This window comes from Strix aluco, chromosome 10, assembly GCF_031877795.1.
Source record: "Strix aluco isolate bStrAlu1 chromosome 10, bStrAlu1.hap1, whole genome shotgun sequence".
Classification (NCBI taxonomy): domain Eukaryota; kingdom Metazoa; phylum Chordata; class Aves; order Strigiformes; family Strigidae; genus Strix; species Strix aluco.
This window is the reverse complement of record NC_133940.1, coordinates 15950880-15975444: the sequence shown is the minus strand read 5'-3', so window position 1 is coordinate 15975444 and position 24565 is coordinate 15950880. Positions and strand designations below refer to the sequence as shown.

Sequence of the window (24565 nt, the reverse complement as noted above, 5' to 3'; positions counted from 1 at the left end):
CTCCAACCACTCAGTTCCTAACCTTGCAGGATTTCAAAGTCCATAACTTCTTTTAGCACACCAGCTGCTTCTCCTTCAGAAACGGTGACAGCAGGCAGTGTGAAAATGACATGACTTGGAGACAAACCAGTTTTATTTAAAAACAACATTTATATATATTACACACAATATTCTAAGTTAAAAGAACATTATCGAAAATGCTAAGTCAAATATTCAAAAGTTAAGCAATTCCAAAATTAAGATCACCTGTGCAATCTTAAATTGAATCTCTTGTGTTATGCAGGATGCTACTGCTTTAAATTATACAATCACATATAATTTTTTCTGCAGGACCCTTGCCTCATTCAGTGTAGAGGGTGGATGATTCTCAGTTAATGAGCAGCTATTCAATATTTGTTTTCTTCTTGTTATTTAGTGTGCAGCCCATTTCTGATGGCTTGCCTCCACAGGGGGTTACTCAGAAACAGTTGAACAACTCCCTGATTGAATGCTTTATTACAGAACAAGATCATTTCAACTCTGCTTAGTTTAACCCACTTCACCAAACGCATACTCTACTCTAAGTGCATATGATTAATTTATTCATGGGATTTATTTCTAGGGTTCACATTACTAACACATTTTTGATGAACTTACTGTCCCAACACTTCCATTTTACCTAGACTGACTGCTGAAAAAATTATTAGAAAGTTTCTGTGTTGTAAAAGCATTCATTAATTTGGGGTATCTAATTTAAAAAATGAGAGCATGCTTTTTGTAGAGTGCTTAGCATTATATGGTGCTTTAAATGCTGAAAACTCAGGTCCAGCAGCAGCACTAAGTATATGGTGCTGTTGCAGATCAGTTATCGCCTCAAATTGAGTATCCAGAAAATGAGGAACATTCTGTTAATGAACACTTCAAAAAAGGTTTCATTTGCAGCAACTTGGCATTAGAATCTCAGTAGTAAAGGCAGAAATTAAATCAAGTTTTCCAAGGCTGAATTAACAGTGAGACCTAGTGATGTGGTTATACACAGAATAAGCAGTGCAAGTGCACCCAGATCCACGGACCCAAAAGACTCAGGTGCCAGACCAGAAAGACAGGGGGAAGAGAGGGAGAAGCACCTACAGTTACCTGAATAAGGGGACTCACTACTCTCCTTCCATCAAAACCAATGACAGACATATTCTTGCATGTCAACTACCCTGCAGAGACTACCGCCTTTATTTCCTGCACTTTAAGTCATTGTTCAGAATATATTTCCAAACTTCTGCAACCACTGAAGCTGTGTAGAAGAGTCAAAGACTTTTTCGCAACATTGCGTGCCAGGGCTTCCAGTTTATTACTAATCTGGTAAGCTTTATGTGGACAAGTGCAAGAAGGGATAAGACTCTTTGTCAGTGGGCATCACTTGTTTTAGTTGGGAGTTGTTTTAGCAAGGAGTCGCTGGTTCCATGCCAGGTTGTGGAGGGGCATGTGTTCAGAGCCCATTGTCTATTTCCTTCAGGTCCCCTTCTTTACCATCATTGCCAAACTGTCTCTGTTCCAGTCCTGTCTTCACATCTGATTCTTCATCCTATTTTCCCATTTTCCTCTCACCAGACACTATCAGTGTCCACGTTCCTGTTCCAGTCTCTGCAGTCGCTCCCACATCAGCTCCTGGACCCAGCTGCTTTCCTCCTAGATCTTCCCCAACCAGTTCCTCTCCCATCTTGGAGAAGCATATTCCCTAAACGATGTGTTCCCCTGATAAAGCACATCTTTTCCACTTTCCCTGTATGTACTGGCTCTCCACCCTAAACACCCTTTACAAAATCCTTAACTGAACACAGTGTTTCTTCCCTCCCACTCCCAGTGTCCTTGCTGATCAGTCCTGGGCTACCTTCACTTTACCTCCAAGTACAACTCAGCCTGCCAAAATCCAGAGTTACAATTCCTAAAAGACCTCTTCTGATCCAGGTCACCACATGGTCTGTGGAGATGAAATCTGTAGGTGCTTAGGCTTAAGGGTAGGCTGTCCACATCGCTATAGAAAACCTAGTTTCCTGACCTTCCTCATACTGCCCAGAGGTAAGATCTCTCAATACCAAAATTCAGGCTCTTCCTTCAACTGCTCTCTGAAGGAGTCTCTGTTTGCCATGATTATGGCAAGCATAGATTATGGCATGCAGACTAGCATGTTTATCCTCACAGGCTAATGTTAACTTCTCTGAGCAACTCATAATCTGTACTACACTTATAACTTGGCCAAACTTGGGTGAATTTTAATAGAGAGGGAAAAAAGCCTACTAATGGTGACAAATTTCATCACTCCATCAGCATTTAGTTCCACACTTCAGGACTAAAAGCACTAATACCTTTGAGGGAAAGACTAAAAAACCCCCAGATGTACACGGCTGACAGTATTACATGTTTGGCAAATTGTCGCCAAACAATTCCAACTGAAAAGCAGAGCTTAAGCAAAAAGCTTGAGGAAATCTAAGGAACACAAGAGCTAAGGGATGATAATCAGTCAAGTGATATGAGGTTTTGCACTCAAACGGATGATGCTTTCCTGTTTGTATGTCTGCCTTCAAGCATAAATGTACAGAACCATATCGCCTCTGGCAGAAATCAGGAAAGTGGCAGGGTACAGTGCAGGGCACTCAGAAGCCCACCACAGAAGAGTAAGGGACACTGACTTAGTAGGAATGAGAGTTAAGGGAGAAGAGGAAGTATACAGATCTCTTGGCATGGGAAGAGAAAACAGAGACAGATGCACAGGAAAGCAAAAAACACAGGGTTTGTGGCTGCAGACTGTCTCTGAAGTATAGGGAGAAAGAATGGGTTGGGAAGGTGGTGCACAGATTACCGTGGGCAGGAGTGGCTAGCAGGAACAGCTAGTTCAGGATTCAAAAGAAATGATGCAAGCGACTAGAAAACAAGAAACCTAAGAGAATTCAGGTGGTTTCAGCCCTCTTTGCACCTTCTGAAATCTGGACTCCTGTCAGGCCAGTGCAATCAGCACACAGCACCTTACACTGGAGACTGGCTGTGATTTAACAAGCTGCTTCTGTCTAAAATAAGCCAAAACGTTAACCCTGTTCTGTGTCCTAACGTATTGATGCAATCGTAGAAGCAAGATAAAAAGATGGAAAAGTGGAATTTGTAGTGACCAGTTTACTCCCTTTTCCTGTAGTCCCATCCCAGGAAACAGCTCTCTGCAGGAGAGCCCAGCTCCAAGGCCTCCTCGCTGGCCCTCCAGGCAATCTCTGCAGGAAGAGAGACAGCTCCTGCAGTTTCCCTATTGAAAGAAATGAGAGACACTGTTAACTTTAGGTCTGGCAACTGTTAAAAAGGGCCTTCTTATGCTCCGAAAGCTGCTGTATTTCCATTTTAAAAGAAAATCAGAGGTGGGAAGAAAGAACCTCAGACACAAAACACAGGAGGGTACGTATAGCATGTGGAAGTCCACTTACAAGAGTACGCATCTATTTCATGAATGGGAGATATTGTCCAGAGACACGATTAGTGTTTAAATTTAACTAGCGCTCTACGTGAGGCAAGAGAGGCAACAAAAGAAAATCCAAGAAATTACAAGGTTGGTGCTGGCAGAGAGCTATTCTGGGATTACTTGGGGTCATTTCAAAGAATGTATCAGCTTCTTTAACAGTTCCGACTTTTGCAATTCAGCAGTGTAAGACAAGATGTACTTATCCTACATGCATTAGAATGCTCTTACTATATTTCACATTTCCAGAATGTTCATTATTTGATTCAAGCTGTTTTGAGTCAATTTTTGATCTGGTAAAAGAAACACATTGGCTCTCTAGCCACTAGTGCTAGGACTAGAAATTCATGTAGATATACACAGAAGGAGTTGGCTTCAGTGGAAAAATCTGGATTTATATTGCTGTTGCTGAACCAGAATTTATTCCTCACCTAGTAGACATGAAACCAGAACTGTCTCATGGTAAGAAAAAAAAAAGTTGCTAAGATCAAACATGTAGCCCAGGATTCTGACACTGCTCGGTTCCACGTGCTTTTAAAAATGCTTTTACACCTACAGAGAAAAATTAATACAGAAAATCTGCCCAAAAGGGAATTTACCCTTTATGTGTGCTAAGCAGTGTGTGTCTTAGAACTGCAGGCCACAATAGAAACATACTGCTTATAATTAAGGATGCTCTCATTCCCACGTGAACGTCAACAGACACCTTTACTGAAATCCTTCAAAGCTTTCAACCTCAGTGCACACTTGCTGAAATGAATTCTACAGGAGAATACTGTGCTATGTACAGAAGCATTCCCTTCTATTATTATCTGTAATGTCTTTCAATTTCACTGAACCTCTTACTCTCAAAAAATAGCAGAGATTAATCAGGAATTTCGGACTTACTTCCTCAGTTTTATGTATTTTATATACTCCTACCATACCCTTCTCTTGCCTGCCTTCTTTCTGGAATAAAGAATTCAGGGACTGTCAGCCTTCTTCAGAGCCATTTCATTGATACCCATGTACAATGCTAGTGGAACAGTCTGATAATTCCCACCAACAATGCCTCTGAAATCTCAAAACTCATTCCACGTTTCATGATCGGGCTGCATTCAACTAAAATTAGTGATACTGATAGATGTAGCAGCAGTACTAGGGTAAGCCATTTTTACATTATGTGCTCATTCAGGAATAGACTGTTAACTGATTTTTTTATTAAGTAAATTTTCTCTCTCCTAATAAAATCAAACCTTCTGGTTAGGATTGAAGAGAAGAACAACACACAAGCACTGAAACTTTTTGCATAATGGAGCTTCATTACATTATGTTTGGCTATGAATTTTGCTCTTCCCCTGAAGTCAATATTTATAACTTTATCAAACGAAGAGGAATTTGATGGTCTGGCTTTGATGAGAAACTTTGCTTTTAATAATTCTTTTTTTAATGCATGCCTGCTCAGTTCTAAATCAGGAAAGTCATATTCCTTTCTCACTGCGCCAAGGTGAAATGGTGACCCATTACATGTAATGGACTTGTTTCAATCTCTATGTAATCACCTTGACAAGAATATAGGCACTGAAGGTAGAAGAGGACAAAACATTACCTTGGGAGTAATCTCCTTGTGTCACATACCTACATTACAGTGGTATCTGATGTGCTTTAATTTGTCACTGTTTGTAGTTTAAATTTCTAAGAGAAAGGACAATCTGGAAGCGTGAAAAATTACTAATTATAACATTTAAAATAGAAGCAGCAATGGAAATGTCAACAAGCTGACTGGGACATCAGAGATTTTTGCAATGATGAATAAGGAACATTTCACTGCAGACTAGGAGAGAAGCTTTGGGCCATTTTTCAAAGCTTGAAGAACTTCTCAAGGAGTTACAAATGCTCATTTTTCTTCTAGCCCTTCAATTACTGTCAGAACATACTGTGGTCTTTCTAATGGCTCCCATGAACTTTGAACAGCATTCATTGTCAAGAGATCACAAAGCACAAAGATACTTCGGTCTAAGTCCTATTGAAATCAACAGGAGTTGGGCATTTTGTATGGCTTTGCTGATTTGGATCTGTGGGCTTAACCATGATATCAAGTATTTACTGAACCACTGATTTTCTGTGAAGTGTAAGTTTTCCTGGAGGAGATAGGCCTATACCATATAAACACTGTTCCTGTAGGTGGTCAACAGTCCTCTGACACAGCCATAATTTTCAAACTCACTGATATAGCTTCTGACCAGTTACGAGCCTTGAAATAGAGAAGATTCAGGAAGTAGCAGATTTAAGAGCACAAGAAATTTTAGTGTATTAGTCATATTGGATTAAGAACAAGTATTTGAAAAAAAGATTCAATGCAGCATAAAAATACATTAGAACATCTTCAGACATTCCTTATTGGCTTACTTATGAGTTCACAGGCAAAACCTTGGAAGAGTTAAATATAAATAAAAATGGAGGAAAAACTACCCATGTACTAATACAAACTGGTAGAAATTTGTATTCCCAGATCTTTGCATATGTATATATATGCATATACATAAATATGCATGTATACATGCACATTATATATAGCTTTTTCAGTTGACATAAGATACTTCAGTAAGAAGCTGTATATAAAAAGAAATATAAAAGGAAGTTTTATGAAATGCATAACAGAAAACTTCAGTCAGTAAGAAAAACAGAACTTGGGGAGGAAAATATAAATAAGGGCTAACCAGACCTGTAACAGCCTTTGTTAGGCTTGTTATCTTCCATTGCTAGCTGGCAATACAGAGAAATTATTAAAAAATAAAACCAATTAAAATATCTCAAACTATACCTACAGAGGAATGGATGGCATCTCCGTTGAAGATCAGGCCTCTGCGCACTTGAAATGGAAGTTATACATAAAGGTCAGTCTCCAGGTAATAAAACCCAGGTTCTCTTCAAGACTAGCTGAAAAATGCACCATTTTCAAGTTTGAAGCACAGGGACAGGTTCTAGCTGTGTTTTCAGCATGCCCGTATTGTAGTAAAGATGTAAAGTGCTTTTTCTCCACTCCATTGATTTGCCCTATAAAAGAACCAATTGCAGTGTAAGCAGCTGCACTCCCTGATTCCTTTAAGAGACCCGCAGGAAGCAGGAAGCCTGGAATAGGCACGGGTTACTCCTTTGCACCCCAGGCTGGGGACATGAAAGCAAGGAGTGTAAAATCATACTCCACAGTGTAACACAGCAGAGAACTGTATTGCACACTGAAGAATTCTGTTACATATTTTGATCTACACTAATGTGAAGGTTGCTTTTCTTGATGTGATATCCTGATTGATATCATCTCTAATCCAGAGGCACTTCATTAAGAAGTTGCCAAGAATCAACATTTTGACTGTTTCAGCCTTTAACTGCCAAAGCTGGTTAATTTTTCTGCAAACTGAAGGAAGGATAGTCACTCTGTAGGCAGGTGCAACTTGCTCGATGACTGTTTGAGTCATTTTTGGGTACACAGCAGATAAGCTCTCCTGTAGTTTTATACTTACTGGACACATCATCAGGCCTCTTGGCTTTGTTGTGGCAATCCACCTGGTTACCAATTTCCCCTTCATCTAGTATCATGTTTTAGGATGGAGCTTCTTTTGGGCAGAATGCTTCTGTAAGCAAAGGAACTAGATAGCCTACTTTTCAAAGCTAATTTCTTTTTAAAAGTGTGGACATGAGGAAGGTGGAAGAGGGTGGGATGTGACTTAAAAGCAGATGGAAATGCAGAAGAACAGTTGCTTAGCACCTATAAAAGTCAGGCCCACTTCTTCACAAGATACGTATGTATTTAGGTACTCATATTTAGGCATCCACATTTGAGTTTTGGCCTCTAAATAACCTAAGTCCATCACAGGTTTTTTGGAATGTGCAGTTGATTAAATAAACAAAGATATTAACAGTCGTAAGAATCACGCTGCGGTCCTGGCAGCAATCAGCTCTTAGGCACTCGGGGACAGATTTTGTATTACCTGTGCTCCTGTGGGGAGCTTTCTCATCTATTAATGCATGAAAAAGATCAGAAAAAGGAGCTGTAGAAACTTAATTCCACAATGATTTCTCAGTCAGTGGGACAATAAGGGATCAGACAGCAGCCTTCTTGCCTTTGTCTGAGCAAGAGATGCAAATTAAAGATTGGAGTCAGAGGCAATTATTCAACCTAGACTATTTTATGTGGGCATGTGTGTGTTTTGGAATGGGTCTGCAGCATCTGTTTCTCTGGGACTGAATCGATACAACATGGGAGGACAGAGACAGACAGCATTTCAGGAATGTTAAAAAAAAAAAAGTCTGTAGAAATGCTAGATTGACAGCCAAGAAGAATATGCTCAAAAGCACTTGGAAGCTGAAAACATTTCTTTTACATTCTACTCCATTTCTTAGTTAGGAAAACTCACCTGATAAAAGGAGCAAGAAATTACCCTGCTTAATGACACACATAAAGGAAGAAAACAGAAGCATTTAATTCCCATAAGCATCTCCAGTCTTTGTTTCAGCCTGCTTTTTATGCCTGGCTTATGCTAACACTATTAATCTTTGTGTCTGTGACTAACTCCTGGGTTTTTATGTTAGTGACCTGATTCTGCACTAACATGCTCCTCCCAGTTTGGTGAAGCTCCCCATGTGATCTATTCTTCCCCCTAAATAAAGTTGAAAATTTGGCTGGGATCAGTGAGTGCTGCTGAGGTAGCGGGCGTGTGGAGCTATTCTACCCTCCCTGCATCTGCAGCACAAGTAACACGCCTGTTCAGCGTTATCTGCCTCTCAGTTTTAAAGACCAAGGGGGGACGAGACTGGCCAGTGAGCAAGGTCTCAGGCTACCTCCATGGTCAGGCTTCAGCACGGGCTCCCAGCCTTGCCACCCCCGATCACTCTCCCCTTTTGAAAGTAGCTCAGCAAGCCGCGGAAGATGTGGCCGGAGAAGGTGAGTACTGCATGGCTATGATGAATCCTTTGTGCGGAACCGGAGGCTCATTAGAAAGTAGAGGAGGGAGGGGGCAGCGGTTGCATTTTTTAAATTAACACAATCAAAAGCCTCCTTTCCTTCCCTGTTACGCGAAGGGCATTTGTGCCCCTTTCAGAAGGAACCTACCTAATGAGCTGATTTCCCGACAAAGCTCATTTTCCTGGCGCGGGGCACAGAGCACAGCAGCAAAAAGCCCAAGCCTCAGAAACCGCCTGCTGCAGACGTGTCATTCGTCCGGCAGGGCAGGCGGGTGCCTCGCCGGGCTGCTCCCGCTGCATCCCGCTCCAGCCCTCCGCAGCCAACCAGCCAGGGGCACGGCACGGTGCGGTACCCGGCAAGCGGGGCTGGCACGGCACTGGGCATCGCAGCTCCTGGTTTGCAGGGCTGGCACGGCACGGCACGGCGATCCCCGGCGTGCAGGGTTGGCACGACACGGCACCGCGATACCCACCCGGTGTGAGGAGCTGGCACCCGGCGTGCAGGGTTGGCACGGCACGGCACCGTGATCCCCGGTGTGAGGAGCTGGCACCCGGCGTGCGAGGCTGGCACGGCACAGCACAGCACTGCACAGCGCGGTACCAGCACGCAGGCTGGCACGGCACAGCACCGCACCGGGCAGCGCGGTACCGGTGTGTGGGACTGGCACGGCACAGAGCAGCATCCAGGGCTGCACTGCTCACCCCGCTGACCCCCAGCCCAGCCCAGGGTCGTGGCCCCCACTGGGGCTACCCAGCTCTAGTCAGAGGCGCGACCGTCCTCCCCTGGGTACCAGCAGCTTTCCACACATACACCCACCGCACACCCACCTTTCACAAAGACGTATGTAACATCCTCCCTCATAGCACAAAGGTGCGCAAACACCTCTATAAACACACTCTCCTCCTCCTCTCACACAATGTGCATCTTCCTCCCCGTCCCCACCGGGGCCCCAGGAACCCCTCACCCTTCCCCATTTATCATGCACCCGCTTCTCCACGTGCATGTAAGCCTCCCCCTCAGTCACCCATGTTACTCGTCCCCTTTGTTCACCCACAGAAGTAGCACACCCCTTCCTCCCCCTCCATACCTGGTCAGTATGCCTTGCCACCTATGCATGAAGGCTGAGCCCCCTGACCCACAAAGGGGGGAAGGTGACATGCCCTCCTCATCCCCTTCCACCCACGGCTAAAGCAGCACACAGGCGCCTGCCATGTAATTCACTGATCTCAAATGCATTTCACATAACTTTTCCTGTTTGGAATGTGATTTGGAGCTAACAGGAAAGTCAACACTGACCAGTAAGCACTGAATGCTTAGAGTCTTTATTCCCTTCTCCCGCTTAATCCTTTAGCCTCAGTGCTGGGACCAGCTTACTGCACACCAATTCTACCCACCACAGAGACAAGCCACCTGGGCTTTAAGACTGGGAGAAGGGCAGTGAGAAAGAAGGAAGGGTGCTTTCTGCTTACCTAGAACTCTCAAATGACACAGACACTGTCCCCAGTCCATGCTGTGGGAAAATAAATGTGATCTTATTCCAGAAATGTATAGACACAAAGTAGCTGCATCTAAAATGACATTCATCACTCCTCCTCTCAGCCCCCTGCTCCCTCCCACCCTTTAACTTACTATTTTTCTTGCACAATTTTAAAGGTGAAATTTCCTGAGCATTGAATATATTGTAGTCCTAGACTGTAACTATTCATCAAGAACAGGCACACTGACTGGAAGGAGAAGAGTTTTCTTTTTAAATTAGTTGGATGAATACTTGAATGTTCAAACAATCTTTTACTCTTTGCCACATTTAAAAAAAATGTTATCCCTGTGGGAGTTTCAATCTTGGCAGATTTTAGATCCAAGAGAAAGGCTGCAAAGCATCCCATCTGTAATTACTTTCCTTGCTAGCAGTAGGGAAGGAGAAAAAAGGAGGGGAGAGATTAAAAAAGGGAGTAGGATACAAAAGCAGATCTCATTTGTTGATCTCCCTTTCACAATCAATTATCCCAGACTCAGAACCCCCCTTCACCTGCAAAGAAAATGAGAATTTAATGAAAAGGCCTCTGATTGTCTTAAGATCTTATCTTATGAAGGTTCTTAGGTTTTGGTTTTGTTCATTTGAATTCAGCTTTCAGTTTTCGTTTATCCTATAACTCAAGACAACAATTAAACATCCACTTGTACCTGGACTGGTAAGTACTTGTTCTGACTCCAAAAACATGTAATGCAGATCATTAGGATAAACTGATCCTAGAAACAGACAAACGGAAAAAATCGCTGAGCAAGTTTAAGCATCAGTGTAGGCTAGGGAATTGTTTGCACTCCAGGAGTTGCATTTTCACAGAATAACATTTAAAATATAGACTAATGGAAAAATTCACAGGCTGCCTCTGTAATCACAGGATGTAATTGCCCCTGATTTTGAAAGGTGTGTGGGAAGAACAGCAGAGAATCTTGTGCAAAAGAAATGAACTAAATTAGCAAAAAGTTAACCATGAAAGACAATTTCAAAAGGAAAAAAGAATCCACATTTTAAGGGGTACATTTTTTAGATGATGATATAAGACTGTTCCTTTAGTAGGAAAAACAAAGAATGGCTTACAGGAAAATCTGCCCTCCAAAAAGAGGCGTAGTGTGTGCTGTTTTGAGAAAAACAATCTCAACATAGTTTTTAAAATGCAGCGAAGCCTATTTTGAAGTGAACTTCATGAAGGAACAGATCTGTTCCAACTGTTCAGAGAACAGCACTTCCATACAGCACTGTTTTCCAAGTTTAAAAGAAAAGGGAAAAAACCCAAAACCTTCCCCAAATATGAGCACGTGAAAGGAATAAGACTCAGTGTCTTTTCCTAACAGGTTTTATTACTGCATGCTTAAGCCTCAGTCAGCACACCTATGGGGAGCATTTAATATAGATTTTCAAAGCTACTCTAAAAATGTCATACAAGGATTTCATTGATCAGGATGATAAACTTTCCTCACACCACTACACAGACAAGAAGGCTAAAATACGTATCACTGGTACATTTTAGTAACACATTGGTTTAAGGAGGGAATTTGTCAAGCTTTCAGTCTATAATATAACTTACACGTAGTTTGTACCTGGTAACAGGCACCAGCAACTTCCATAAGGATTTGGACTTTGTACAGACAAAACACTCAGGTACAAGAAGGCTGTAATCACACCTAAAAAGCTGCTGGTGCAAACCACAGTTATACTAAATTAACATGTCATACTATCATGAGAAGTCACCAATAGAATCAGTGGGATGAATATCAATTTCAGAGAGTCTAAATCTACAACACAACGGGTCTGTTGCTTCAATTGCCCTACACTTCAGGGATTACTTAATTAAAAGTAAAACCTTAAAAAACAGAGTTAGTTCCATATGAGTTCTCTATAAACTAAATGCCCAGGAAAAGAGTTATGTGACATTTATGGTCCACACTAAGCATATACACCTGCCCACATGAGTTCTTCTGGAACTTAAAAGCAGATGTCCTGAGCAGTCGCACAGCCTACAACTTCCACCTGAATCAACGAAAACTGTTTTGTTCAGCATCTCTCAATGCAGAGGTAAGATGGTATCAGGTTCTTCTCTAAACTGACTTGCTTTTGTCATACCGACTGTCCCTGAAAGTTATCCAAGCCCACTGCAGCTTTAAGGAGAGCCAGGATCCCACTAAATATTGTTGCTTTTATAGGAACAAGATTGAACTTTCTGTTGGCTTATGGATCTGGCCAATGCTGGAATGAGTTATTACAAGTGCTTCCAAAACTTGCCATCTTTTCCCCTTCTCACATAAGGGAGGAGAAAACCTCAGGTATAATGAAGACAGAACAGGCTGAACAACTACTAAAAGCAGAGTTTTCTTGCTCACTGGGATAAAAATAGTGTAAAGCATTCCGAGAGACTAGGGCTAGAATTTTATATACTTAATTGAGAGATCAGCTTGCTTAAATCTTTAAGTTGTCAGTTCTATCACTGGACGTAATTGCAAGGGGTTTATGCAAATTAAGTTTCTAAGGATGACTACATGTAAAAGTCTAATACAGATAATTTTTTTCTATTTTGTTTAGAGGTTAACAATACAGAACACAAAGGCATAAAGAAGTTGTTTGATTTTAGGACTTCTCAGATAAATCTATGGTGTTTAACACCTACAAACCCAGTGACACTACACACATACCTAAAGTGTCATTCTGTAACAACCCGATGTTTATTATTTAAGCCCACACCCCCAAAGTACACAGAACCTTCCGGGAAGTATGAAGCCTAGCTGGCTTTCAGCTGAAAGCTGATCAGCACTTTGTAGACTTGAAACCTTAAGATTTCCAAAAGTATTTCAAGCATCCAAAGATAGAGACAGATGGGTACTAGTATGCACATGGATTTTGAAAATGGCAAAGGTGGTCTTATGTACATATTTAAAATACTCTTAAAACCTGGCCCTTTGTTCTTACACATGAATTTATAGAAGATGCAGTGAAAAATAAGTAGCAAGGCTAAAACATCTCACTCCATGCTTTTTGAAGCCTTTCCTGCCTTCTCTCCTTCTCCTATTCCTTCCTCTTTTCTCTCTCTCCTCCTTGTCCCCACGTTCATTTGCTCTCACTCCCACCCTGGCTTTCATCTGCAATTTTGTGCACAAGTGCATTAGTAGATGTCTTGCTACACTAGCTCTGGAGGAGGAGAAAAGAATCATTTACATATTAGGTTTACAGCATGATGGATACATTTCATACAAATGTTTTTATATCAAAAAGACCTAGATTTAGAGAAGGCACATTCTTCCGTAATGCAATAAAAATAGAAGAGAGAATTTGAAAGGCAGCAGGGAAATTTATAAGCAAGCTGAAGGCAGAAAGCAAGCAAGCAAGCAAGCTTGAAACTATATTGAAAAGCCAATATATATTTAAGATTATATAAATGCTAGAAGTAATTCAACATTTGGAAATGCACAGCGTATATATGGATGAGTACATGAGAGACACACACGAAGACAGAAACCAGAGATTTCTCCTACTGTTGAAATCAAACAGATTTTTTATATCACTTCACAAGGGGCAGGTTTATAGTTTCAGGTCAGTTTGCTTTGGAAAGATGTTTTCGTGTTCATTGTTCATTTGAGAACAGTATTACACATTTCTCTCTCTTGCTGTTGGTTTATATGTCCCTATCAACATTCCTACTCAATCAATATCATCAGGAAGTCAAAGGAAGTTCGAGTTACCCTAAGGGTCAGGTATGTACAATTAGCTTCCTATTAAAACAACAAAACTGCAGTAGCTCACGTATAATTTCTGGCCTTCATCCTTCCAATGAAGCTGAAGATTTCAGACATTCACTAAACTCAGTCCTTCCTTTAACTGAAACACAGAATTAGAAAACAGGGTTATCCTAACAATAAAAAAAACCCCAAACCATAGCCAATTAAAACTTCATACAAGTCTGGTTTCCCATCCAGCATTTTGACTTTTTTTTTTAAGGATTCAATGCAAATCTTCATTACTCTTTTTAATGTAACACTGATAACATCATTATTACTAACTAGCAAACAGAGGCAAGTTTTGCCCTTATGAGAAGGAAGGAGTCTCAGTGAAATCAAAAAGCTGTTGATAACATTCTTACCTCTTTTCAGTAATTCTGTATTTGACCAATGCCAGCAACCTGAATTAATATCTCAGATGCTGATTTTTGTTACTGTCATTTCCTTTGTTCCTCTCGTATAAATTACATCCAACCTACTCTTACTTTCCACCCTCAAAAACTACACAAAACCTCAGAAATATATTTGTCTCTACTTTGTTAGGAGTACTTTACTTAGAGGCACAGAGATCAACCTTGAAGAACAAAAGGAAAGACAATGCCTGTCATAGAATCATAGAATGGCTTGGGTTGGACAGGACCTTAAAGACCACCTAGTTCCACCCCCCCCGCCATGGGCAGGGACACCTTCCACCAGACCAGGTTGCTCCAAGCCCCGTCCAACCTGGCCTTGAACACTGCCAGGGAGGGGGCAGCCACAGCTTCTCTGAGCGACCTAAGGATACTGCAAAACAAGGAGCAGGTTTTGTCCTTCCCATTCTGGGCTGTACTTTACTTGAAACATGAGCTTGCTAAAACAGAAAGGTATGAAAACATAAGTCACAGTAGCAAAGTCTATCTTTAGGCAAGGACATGTACTACATCAATAGCCTATGCTTATGTAAGTATCAAAGTAAAACATTACTATTTCATTAAAAGGTTTAGAAATGTATTCAGCTTACAGATATTCTAGTATGTTTTCATGAAAAGTTTCTTTCAACAAATGAGTATTTCCAGACCAAAAAATGACTCAAATTATTTTTGTAAATACCTGAACCTTTCTATTTTATTAAATGTTAATGGAAATTAAATATGTAGTCCTGAGATACAAGTTTGCATGCTCATAATGCTCAGACAAAATACACTGAAGACTTATGACTCACACAAAACAACAAAACAATGTAAGAATAATTTATTCTCTACTGTTTGAATTAAATTAGAGCATGGACAATGAAGAATGTTTTGGGTTTTTTTTAATAGAAAGTTTCCTCATGAGAATGTGGTGACATTGAAACTTCAGTAGCTGGAACCTGACTCAACTTGAAATGTGTGCATGTGTACTTAATACAATGATTACAAATAACATGAACAGTCTTCTCAAAATTTAAGCAGAGTACTAGAGGTCCAACTCTTTCTCAAAACTGACATCTCAGTAGGACACTGCAATACAAGCTGATGCCAAGACATTTACCTCTGCTACTACTGCGGTCTCACCAGTGCTGAGTAGAGGTGAATAATGAAGGGATTCCCTCAACTTGCTGACAGCACTGTAATGCAGGTGAGGATGCCGGCTCATGTTCAGCTTGGTGTGCACCAGGACCCTCAGGTCCTTTTCTGCAAAGCTACTTTTCAGCCAGTTGGCCCCCAGCATGTACTTGTGCACGAGGCTGTTCCTCTCCAGGGGCAGGGTTTTGCATTTCCCCTTGGTCTTCATGAGGTTCCTCTCTGTCCACTTCTCCAGCCTGTTAAGGCCTCTGAATGGCAGCACAACTATCTGGTTTATCAGCCACTCCTCCTAGTTTTGTATCATTTGCAAACCTGCTGAGTGTGCGCTCTATCTCATCATCTAAGTCATCAGTGACAGTATTGAACAGCACTGATCCCCATATCAAACCCTACTCCACTACTGACTTGCCTCCAAGTGATCTTTGTGCTGCTGATCTCAACCCTTTGAGACCAGCAACTCAGCCAGTTTTAAATCCACCTCACTGTCCATTTATCCAGTCCATATTTCATCAGTTTGTCTCTGAAATGGTCTGGGAGACAGTATAAAAAGCCTCTCCAAAATCAAGATAAACAATATTTACTGCTCTCCTTCATCCACTGGGCTAATCATTTCATTGTAGAAGGCTACCACGTTGGTCAAGGTTATTTTCCCTCTCATATATCTGACTACACCCAATTACCTTCTTGTCCTTAATATGTTTAGAAAGGCCCTCCAAGAAGATCTTCTGTGTTACCTTCCCAAGGAACTGAAGTGAGGCTGACCAGCCTGTACTTCCCCAGATCCTCCTCCTTGCCCTTCTTGAAGATAGGAATGAAATTTATTTGCTTCCAGTCCTCTTAAAGTTCCCACAGGTCACTCTGATCTTTAAAAACTTACTGAGAATTGCCTTGCAATGACACCATCCAGCTTCCTCAGCACTTCATGGGTCTATCCCAAAACTCCCATGGGTTTGTGAATGTTCAGTAGTTTCTTTAAGCATTCCTTAACTCAATACTCTCATATCAAGGGGAAGTCCTCACTGTGCCACACTTCTCCACTGGTTTTAGGGGGCTGGGATTGCTGAGAGCAAATCTGACCAGTAAAGACTGAAGCAAAGAAGGTATTCAGTGCTTTGGCCTCTTCCATGTTCGTGGTCATCATGTCCCCTGCCCCTTTCAGGTCCACATTTGCCCTAGCCTTTCTTTTGCTGCAGATATACCTATAGAAGCTCTTCCTGTTGCATTTACGTTCCTAGCAAGACTCATCTCCCAATGGGCTCTGGCTTTCCAAACCCCATCCCTGCATGAACAGACAGTGTTACACTATTCCTCCTGGGTCACCTGTCCCTGCTTCTACCTTCTGTATGCTTCCATTTTATGTTTGATGAGCTCCTCGTTCATCCATGTGGACCTCCTGCCACCATCACTTGATTTCCTGCACATTGGGATAGACTGTTCCTGAATTTGGAAGAGGCGATCCTTGGAAATCAACCAGATCTCCTGGACCCCTCTTCTCTCTAAGTGTCCTACATGAGAGTCTTTCAAGCAGGTCCCTGAAGAGGCCAAGGTCTGGTCTCCTGAACTTCCATGGCAGCACACTGGTTGTGTGAGCCATGTCTGTAATTCCAGTGAAATCATCACTTTGCAACTTCATGAAGACCTCTAATTCCTCCTCTTGTTTCTTCTCCACACTCTGTGCATTAGTGTACAGGCACTTCAGGTCGACATCCAGTCATGTTGATTGCCAGGAAAAACCAAGAGCTTCTGCCATAAAGCTTTCTTCTTGTCACTTGCTTATTTCTGTGCAGACACTTGAGGTGGACTCCCTTCAGCCATGTTTTGCAATTTTTGAGGTTTCTCTCATCCACATCACCCTGCACCCTTTGCTTGCCAACCTGGTTCACCAATACATCCACAAGCAACATGAAGACACATTCTTTGTCCCCAAGAAGCTTAAAAGAGAGGCAGACTAGAAAGTGGTGGTAGTACTGCCGTATCACCCACAGACACCAAGTGGCCACAGTCACTCAGAAGTCTGCAGCAGAGCCACAAACAGAAGGCTCAGATATTGTTTTGAAGGGGAGGGATTTGTCCATAAAAGCAGCCACCTTCTCCCAAAATGCAGCTGAAGCACAAGCAGTACTTTGCAGACTTAAGATTTTAAAAGCATTCCTGTTTTGGTTTTGAAAATACACATACCTGAACTGATGGTGAAGTGGAGTTACAAATAACATCCACTCACCTTCTTGGAACAGTACCATACAGTACCAGATGCCTAACGATTTTATATCTTTGATATTTTATATTCCCCATAGGAATCTGATAGCTGTGGATACAGATGAGATGAAATACAGGTTCAGGCAAGTATAACAAGATCTGATTTTCACTAGTGCCGAGACATTCCACCTGCCTGGACTTTCATGTGGGTGGTGGACACTTAGCTACTCCATAAATCAGAAAGGCATTTCTCAATTTCTTAAGTTCTTTTACTGCAGTTTCTTTTTTTAGGCTACTTGAGAAAGATGTTGACTACACAGCCAAGTAGCACTAAAACATTCTATTGTCATAACCTCCTGATATACGACTTGCCAGTAGTGCAACATGTAGACATTCATCAAAGATGTGGTATGTTGCACTTGTTCCCTTACGTGAAATGAACTTTCAATCAGTTTTACAAACACTTTTTTTTTTTTTGTCTTAAACTATAGTAAAATCTGGCTTTTAAACTTTCTTTAAAAATCAACATTTATTTCTGACTATGTGAACATATTGTTCCAAACTGGCAAGAACTGCTCATTTACATCTTTTAACATCAACAGAATGCTAATCTATAGTAAACAGTCTTTATTACAAACAAGAACGTGCTGTTAATTAGTAAGAGAGACCCTCGGTTCTTTGCTAGCCTGAGTGGGATGAACCACAGATTTCTATAAAGAGGATGAATTGGAATTGCATCCTATCAAACAGAGCATCTCCAAACAGTTATGCTGTAAGATCTCTGAAACCTAATTTTGGCCTCAAAGCATTTGGGAGTAGGGTGGAGGGGGTTCAGAGCAATCTGTTATTTGAAATAAATAGCTCTGAAAGTGCTTACAGCTCCTCAGAGTAAAATATCCTGGGGCCAAATCCTAGTGTCCTGAGTGGAAGCAGAAATCAGCCTTGTTCCTCATCAGATTTAACTCTAAAATGAGATTTGGAACAGGGGAGGGAAGAGGGAGGGCAGACCAGCTCTTCATCTTCTCCAGACCTGCTCTTAACTTCAGAACTGATCAGATGAGTAAATTTTTTAGGATTTGTCACACACAGCATGTATCAAAGCCAAATGACTTAAATGTATTTTAAATTCTATCAGAATTATGAAAGAGTAAGGTTTTGAAATTCTAGATTACAGCTCACTGCCTTTAGGGGAGATCACCTCTTAAATAATCCTGTGTCATTTTTCACCCAGGTCATTTTTCCAGATTCCAGATTTGCAATCAGTGAGGACATCTCCTAAACTCCAGTATAAAGAGGACAAAAACCCCAAATCAAAATCCTCTCCAGACAAGCCAAGTCTGAGAGAAAATATCAAAGAAGAGGGGAAAATAAAAACCCTTCATTAACATGAGAGCTCCTGCTTGGTAGCTGATTTTGTTAATGCCTACGATGTTAGCAAAACTAAGCCTGCCCCTCAGTAAAAAAATATGCCTTTGATTTCACTCTCTTTTGGGAATATTTGGGGGAAGAAAAACTGTCACTGAAAAAATTCATAAGATATAAACTACACTTGTTGCAGTGCTTGTTTTTCTTTTAAGCCTGAGGATAAGCCCTGCCACCACAATGTTACTGGAAAATTGATTCGATTTTCTTCAATTATCTCTTCAAGAAAACAAAGAATCACAAACTGGCAGTCAGCTAAAGCAGCTTTCCCCTGCCCCTTGATAAAGAAGACAACAGTGCACACACGTTTCTGACTTACACAACTTCGGATATAGATGACCTGTGCTGTAAACTTTGTGACACACACTGTTATTCCTACGCTCCCTGGCTTCATAAACAAGCAAAGCTTCTGAGCCCCATCTATGCCCGGAGAACCCGAGGAGAAAACTGTCTTATGAATGACACAGGTGACAAGGGAATCATAGTTCTTGCTTCTTCAGAAATTTTGACCGAGTGAGAACAACTACTGAATCCCAAATGAGGCCCAAGTTCAAAGAAGTTCCTGTACCTGCACTTTTGGCCTCAACAGACTATGAAAACTTTGCTAAACTAAACACAACAAGAGACACTGAAACTAAGCAGCTAGAGGGGTCCCTCTCATCCACTATTGCACTGATAATAGTGCTGATTATTATTTTCTCTTTGATAATGACATCCCTAGTAACCTACTGTTTTCACAAGTGGAAACTGAGAGGTAAAAAACTGCAGAAAGCACAAGAGGAGTATCAGAAAGACCACGAAAAGAGCATTTTTCAAAGCACGCCTGGACTTGTTTCATAAAAAAAAAAAAAAAAAGGATCCACCATGAAATACTCTTGCATTACCTGAAAATGAAAAGAATAGCAACTGTGAAATTTCCAAGCAAATATATCCTTGTTTTATCTCATTTATAAGAGTTAGCAGTTTGGAGATTTCCTACAGCTTTATTATACATATATATATTTATATATTTAGTCTCATTTGTGCAAAGTAAAACCAACGCAATCATGTATTTTTAATCTCTATTGTATTACTAAACAGTAAAATTTAGATCTGTTGCTTGCACTCTTTCAAATAACCACTGGCCTGTGGAAGGCAAAAGGTCAGATTTTGGTTACTGCAAAGCAACACAGCTCATAAAAATCAGTGGAGTTGTGTTGTCTTGCACTGATCTAATCATCTGGCTGAAGACTTTGCAATCCAATTGGAGTCATCAGAGTAAATCAGATTCACAGCTACTCAGCAGTAGCAGCCTGGTCCTGAAAGCCTGTGGCTGAAGAACTCTTCATGTCTTCAGCAACAGTTCCATGCAGAGAGCAGGCAGGACCAAGCCCTAAATTCATTAGCATGTGGTAAGTCAGTATTTCTTTCACATAAGGTTCAGTGCCGAGAGGTGCTAGTGGCATTCCAACCATAAGTGGATTAAGGACATCCAACGTTAGTGGAACCTAACTTACCAAGGAAAGAGCAAGCCTAATGCACTTTTTTAACTAGGCTTGTAATTATTTTTAAACCAACCATACAATGGTGTGTTTCTATTTTCATAGCCTGTAATATTATGTCACAGAAAAATGACAGATCTATTGTGAGTAGTATATATAAGTAATATTTTCTAACAAAGTGATGGATGTAATATTAATATACGTAATTGTTTTAAAAAGTACAAAATATGTAAAATTACAAACAAAAACCCTGCTCAAGTATATAGCTTGCTTGCAATTACCATTAATGCTGTATGTATTTTTAAACAAGCTATAATACTGTGATGATGCTGTAAACTTACTTCTGTAGGCAAAAAAATGTTCTATTTAAAAATGTCAAGACGAAGGATGTAAATGTTCTTAAAGCGCTATCAACTAAAAATATGAATTTTCACAGAATATTCTAAAGGATTCTGTTACATGTTACAGATATATTTTACAAACGTATTTATGGATTATACACACTAGTCTATGTGAGAACAAACAGTACTATTTTATTACAAAATAAATGAATAAATAAGCAGTGAATATCCATGCCCAGAAGCTGGAAACTGTTTTTTTAAGGTACCCCGATCAATTCTATAGGTAATTTGAAGAGATAAAAGGACCTAGTACCTTAGTAACAAAAGGTATACACTGCCCATCCTTTCCCAGAATACCCCCATATAGATCATGCTGCTGTCAGTGAAGAAAAAGGAACAGTTAGCTAGTTGCATAAAAACAATGCAAATGTAGTATTCATAAGATTAACATATGTATTCACAAAATTAAAAGACATTTTTTAAACACAGTGGCATTTAGAATACCAACTCTGTTGCAGGCAGTAACAATTTGCACATAGTATCTAGGTTAGCTCTTATTGAGTGGAGACAATAAAGAGTCATTCTCTGAAAATCATATTGAATGGTAATAAAATTACAATTTGAAGAATGCAAGTATATTTTAAATGCTTTAAAAATACATAGCTGGAAGCACTCCATCTCTTGCTGGACTATGTATGTATAATTTGAAATCACTGCACTAAAAGCCACAATTCAGGTTTTTACTGAAGAAGAATCTGGGCGCTGTGTCAGCTAACAATTTCACAGGGAAACACGATCCCTTCCAGCAGCAAAACCTTGTCCTCAGTGCCACCAGTTTAAAATTTTTGTCAATCTCCCAATACAAATAAATGGGTTCAGCTCCTCTTCTTGGAAGCTGATCAAACTGGCTATATGGTTAAAAAAAAAAAAAGGGGGGGGGGGGGGGGATAACTGAATAACTGACTCTTGCCACATAACAAAACCATGACTGGGAGATGGATTTATGAAAAGGCAGTGGCCCCAAGGGGGCCTGAAGCATATCAGTTTTTAGTATAGCTTCAGAGAAAAGATTCAAGATTAATGTAAGGACTAGTGGACCAGTAGGACCTTGCTCAAGCAGGGGGTTGGACTAGATGACCTGCAGAGGTGCCTTCCAACCTCCACCATTCCGTGACTACATATTTCACAAGTAGTGGACATCAGTATTTAAATGTGTTTATCTTTGTTCCCAGTTCATATCCAGGCAAGTTTATTGCACTAAGACTTCATTCCCATTCAAACACATGCTAGTAGCCTATTGTGAATTAGATGGAAGTTTATCCTAGAGGAGAAATGAATATAAAGTCCCATGGCCCAACAGATGGTTAGAAACAAGACTAAGGAATGACTAAGCCTGGAAGTCAGGTTAATTTTTTGGTTTTTTTTAAAGAGAGAAAGCTAGGGCAAATGAAAGTGGAAATTACATTGCTGCAGTGCACAAGAAAGTGATCTTAATGATAATTTGAGGAATGTAATTTTATCCAAAGGGTCAGTTAAAGTATAACATCACAAAACCAGTTATATCAACATACACAGAATATAAAACAATGTATATATGAAAAACCCTTCTGTATTTGTACAAAGTTCAGAGCAATAAACTCTACTACATCACAAATCATTCAGAAGATCAAATAATGCAACTATGTGTAGCATGAAAGTGAGAAAGCAAAAGCTCCAAAGTACTTTTAATAGGCAGATTGATTTGTTTCAGTACTACAGCTGCTTACCACACGAATCACCCTTGATCCAACTCGCTCCTTTTATGCCCCAGCAAGCACAAACAAGGGAGCAGATGAATAAATATTTCTTGATCATAGTTTTAGAGTGTTTCTTTGGATCAAAAGAAAAAAAATCTACTGCTGAGGATGGGGTGCGGAGTGGGGGTGGGGGGGGGTGTCCTGTGAGGGTGGTGTTCTGTGAGGGGGAAAAAGGAAGAGACATTATCTACTTTTTTTTTTCCCAACATCCTCCATGTCAGAATTTTTGGATCTCTAGTACCAAACACTGCAGGATTATTAAATAAATTATTTAAAGACTCAGATCATTCATTCCATTGTACATCCCTAATAGCTGCTACAAGAAAGCAGAAGACAAACACTCAGATCTCAGAGTCATTCTTGATAAAAAAAATGAAAGAACTGGAGTAAACAGTAGGAACACACATGCAACAAACATAAGTAAAATATGCTTTTAGAGGCTCTATCTGAATTGTCTTTATAACATTTATGCAAATAAACAAGAACTGTATAGCCACTGTGCTGTGCAAGTATGAATACTATTTTACAGACAAATATTGTCAGATGCCTAACCCAAATAGCTTATAGTTCAATGTATTTACATAAAGGCTTGACAAGAGTTGCAAAGAAATATTCCACTATTTCTAGAAAGCATCTATGCACTGAAAGCAAAAAATATCAAAATGTCTTCTTTTGCTCATAAAAATAATCAATCTATATTTAGAGTCCTGGAACTCACTTTCTGTGTTTTTTGTAAGGGCTGAAAGCTGTGTTCATTGGCAATAACAACAAAATTACATTTTCAAAGGATTCAATTCCTGATCACCACTTCTATATCTGACAGCCTTTATGAGACTTCACATGGAGTAACAGGCATCCTTTGCCTAGTGTTAGGTAGATTGCTAGAGACTTCGAAAGACTCGAGAGAAACAGTGAGTGTAGTCCAAAGCAAGTAATGAATAGAGATAGAGTATCCATAAAGAAAAGGTCTGTAAGATTGGAAGGTAGGAGATTTAAGGGATTTAAACATTTCTAAGGATTACAGAGTAATGGGAAGCTACATAACCTGCAGTGACAACTCAAAAGTTAAAGCCAAGTTTAGGGGAATATTTTCGATGGACTTTTAAACCTGCTGTTTACAAGAAACAAGAATAAACTGCCAATGAAGCAGTGAGAACAGCCAGCTTTGAACAACTTAGGGCTGCATTATCTTTTCACTTGGGGCTTGACCTACTCAGGGTCAACTCCCAGTGAAATCATTCAAGGTCGGTTTTAAGCATCAAAAAGCAGATATTCGCTAACATAGGTGAGCCTATCTACCTGTATATCCTAGCATTTCTTTTCAGGTTTTCCACTGATTTGTGGGAAGTGAAAACAAGAGGCTAAACAGCCCTCAAGCACTCTTATAAACAATATATAGCTTACAAAAGAAAATAATGACATGGATGTAAAATACAAAACCAACTTCAACAATACATATTCTTGTCTCAAAATCGGAAAATAAAATGCAACACTAAGATTTAATCATATTTGCTTTGTAACAAAAACTCAGTAAGAGTTCATAGATAATGTTATTCCTTCAAGATTTCCACAGCCTTTAGAGATCTAAATGCACAGAGGTCAGGAAACTGGATCCTGATGAGAGTCAGTAACTTTATGACTCACACAAGTCCAACGGCCACAAGATCGCTGCAGGAGCAATGCAGTGAGCTCTTGCTGTCAGCAATAATCAGAAAGGTGGGCTGTATTTGTGCCCACAGATCAGCATACATCTTTTGAGACCACAATGAGGATGATTTCACTGCCTAACTCACTGAGATCCCCAGCCATTTTATTTGGCTGTGTACTGAATACCAATCTTTCACCCAGATATATTCCCTGAAAGATAGTGACTTTGTCATCTTGAAAAATCAAAGAAAATTACAACAAATTCCAAAATATATTCAAAAAATGGTCAAAAATATTATTTGGCATCTTATTCCAATTTTAATCTATGTTATTTTTTCTCTTGCTAGACACCTATCCCATACAGGTTCTGTTTAATTTATTATCATTTCTTGTCCTGTTGGCATCCTCAGTTTTGCTGATTAATTTCTGTTATAGTCTCACTATTTCAGTTCTATA

General features: G+C 40.3%; 1 protein-coding gene across 2 annotated transcripts in view; it reads right to left on the bottom strand.

The window, feature by feature from the left end:
- Positions 1–254: 254 nt before the first annotated feature.
- The window catches only part of C10H8orf48 (chromosome 10 C8orf48 homolog), a 40666-nt gene continuing 16355 nt past the window's right edge, over positions 255–24565 (bottom strand). For both annotated transcript variants that reach the window (XM_074835396.1, XM_074835395.1), the window contains 2 exons: positions 6280–6508; positions 255–3265 (listed from right to left, as the gene is read on the bottom strand). In XM_074835396.1, the coding sequence (XP_074691497.1) occupies positions 6309–6508 (200 nt within the window). In that variant the 3' untranslated portion in view covers positions 255–3265; positions 6280–6308. The remainder of the gene's footprint in view (positions 3266–6279; positions 6509–24565) is intronic.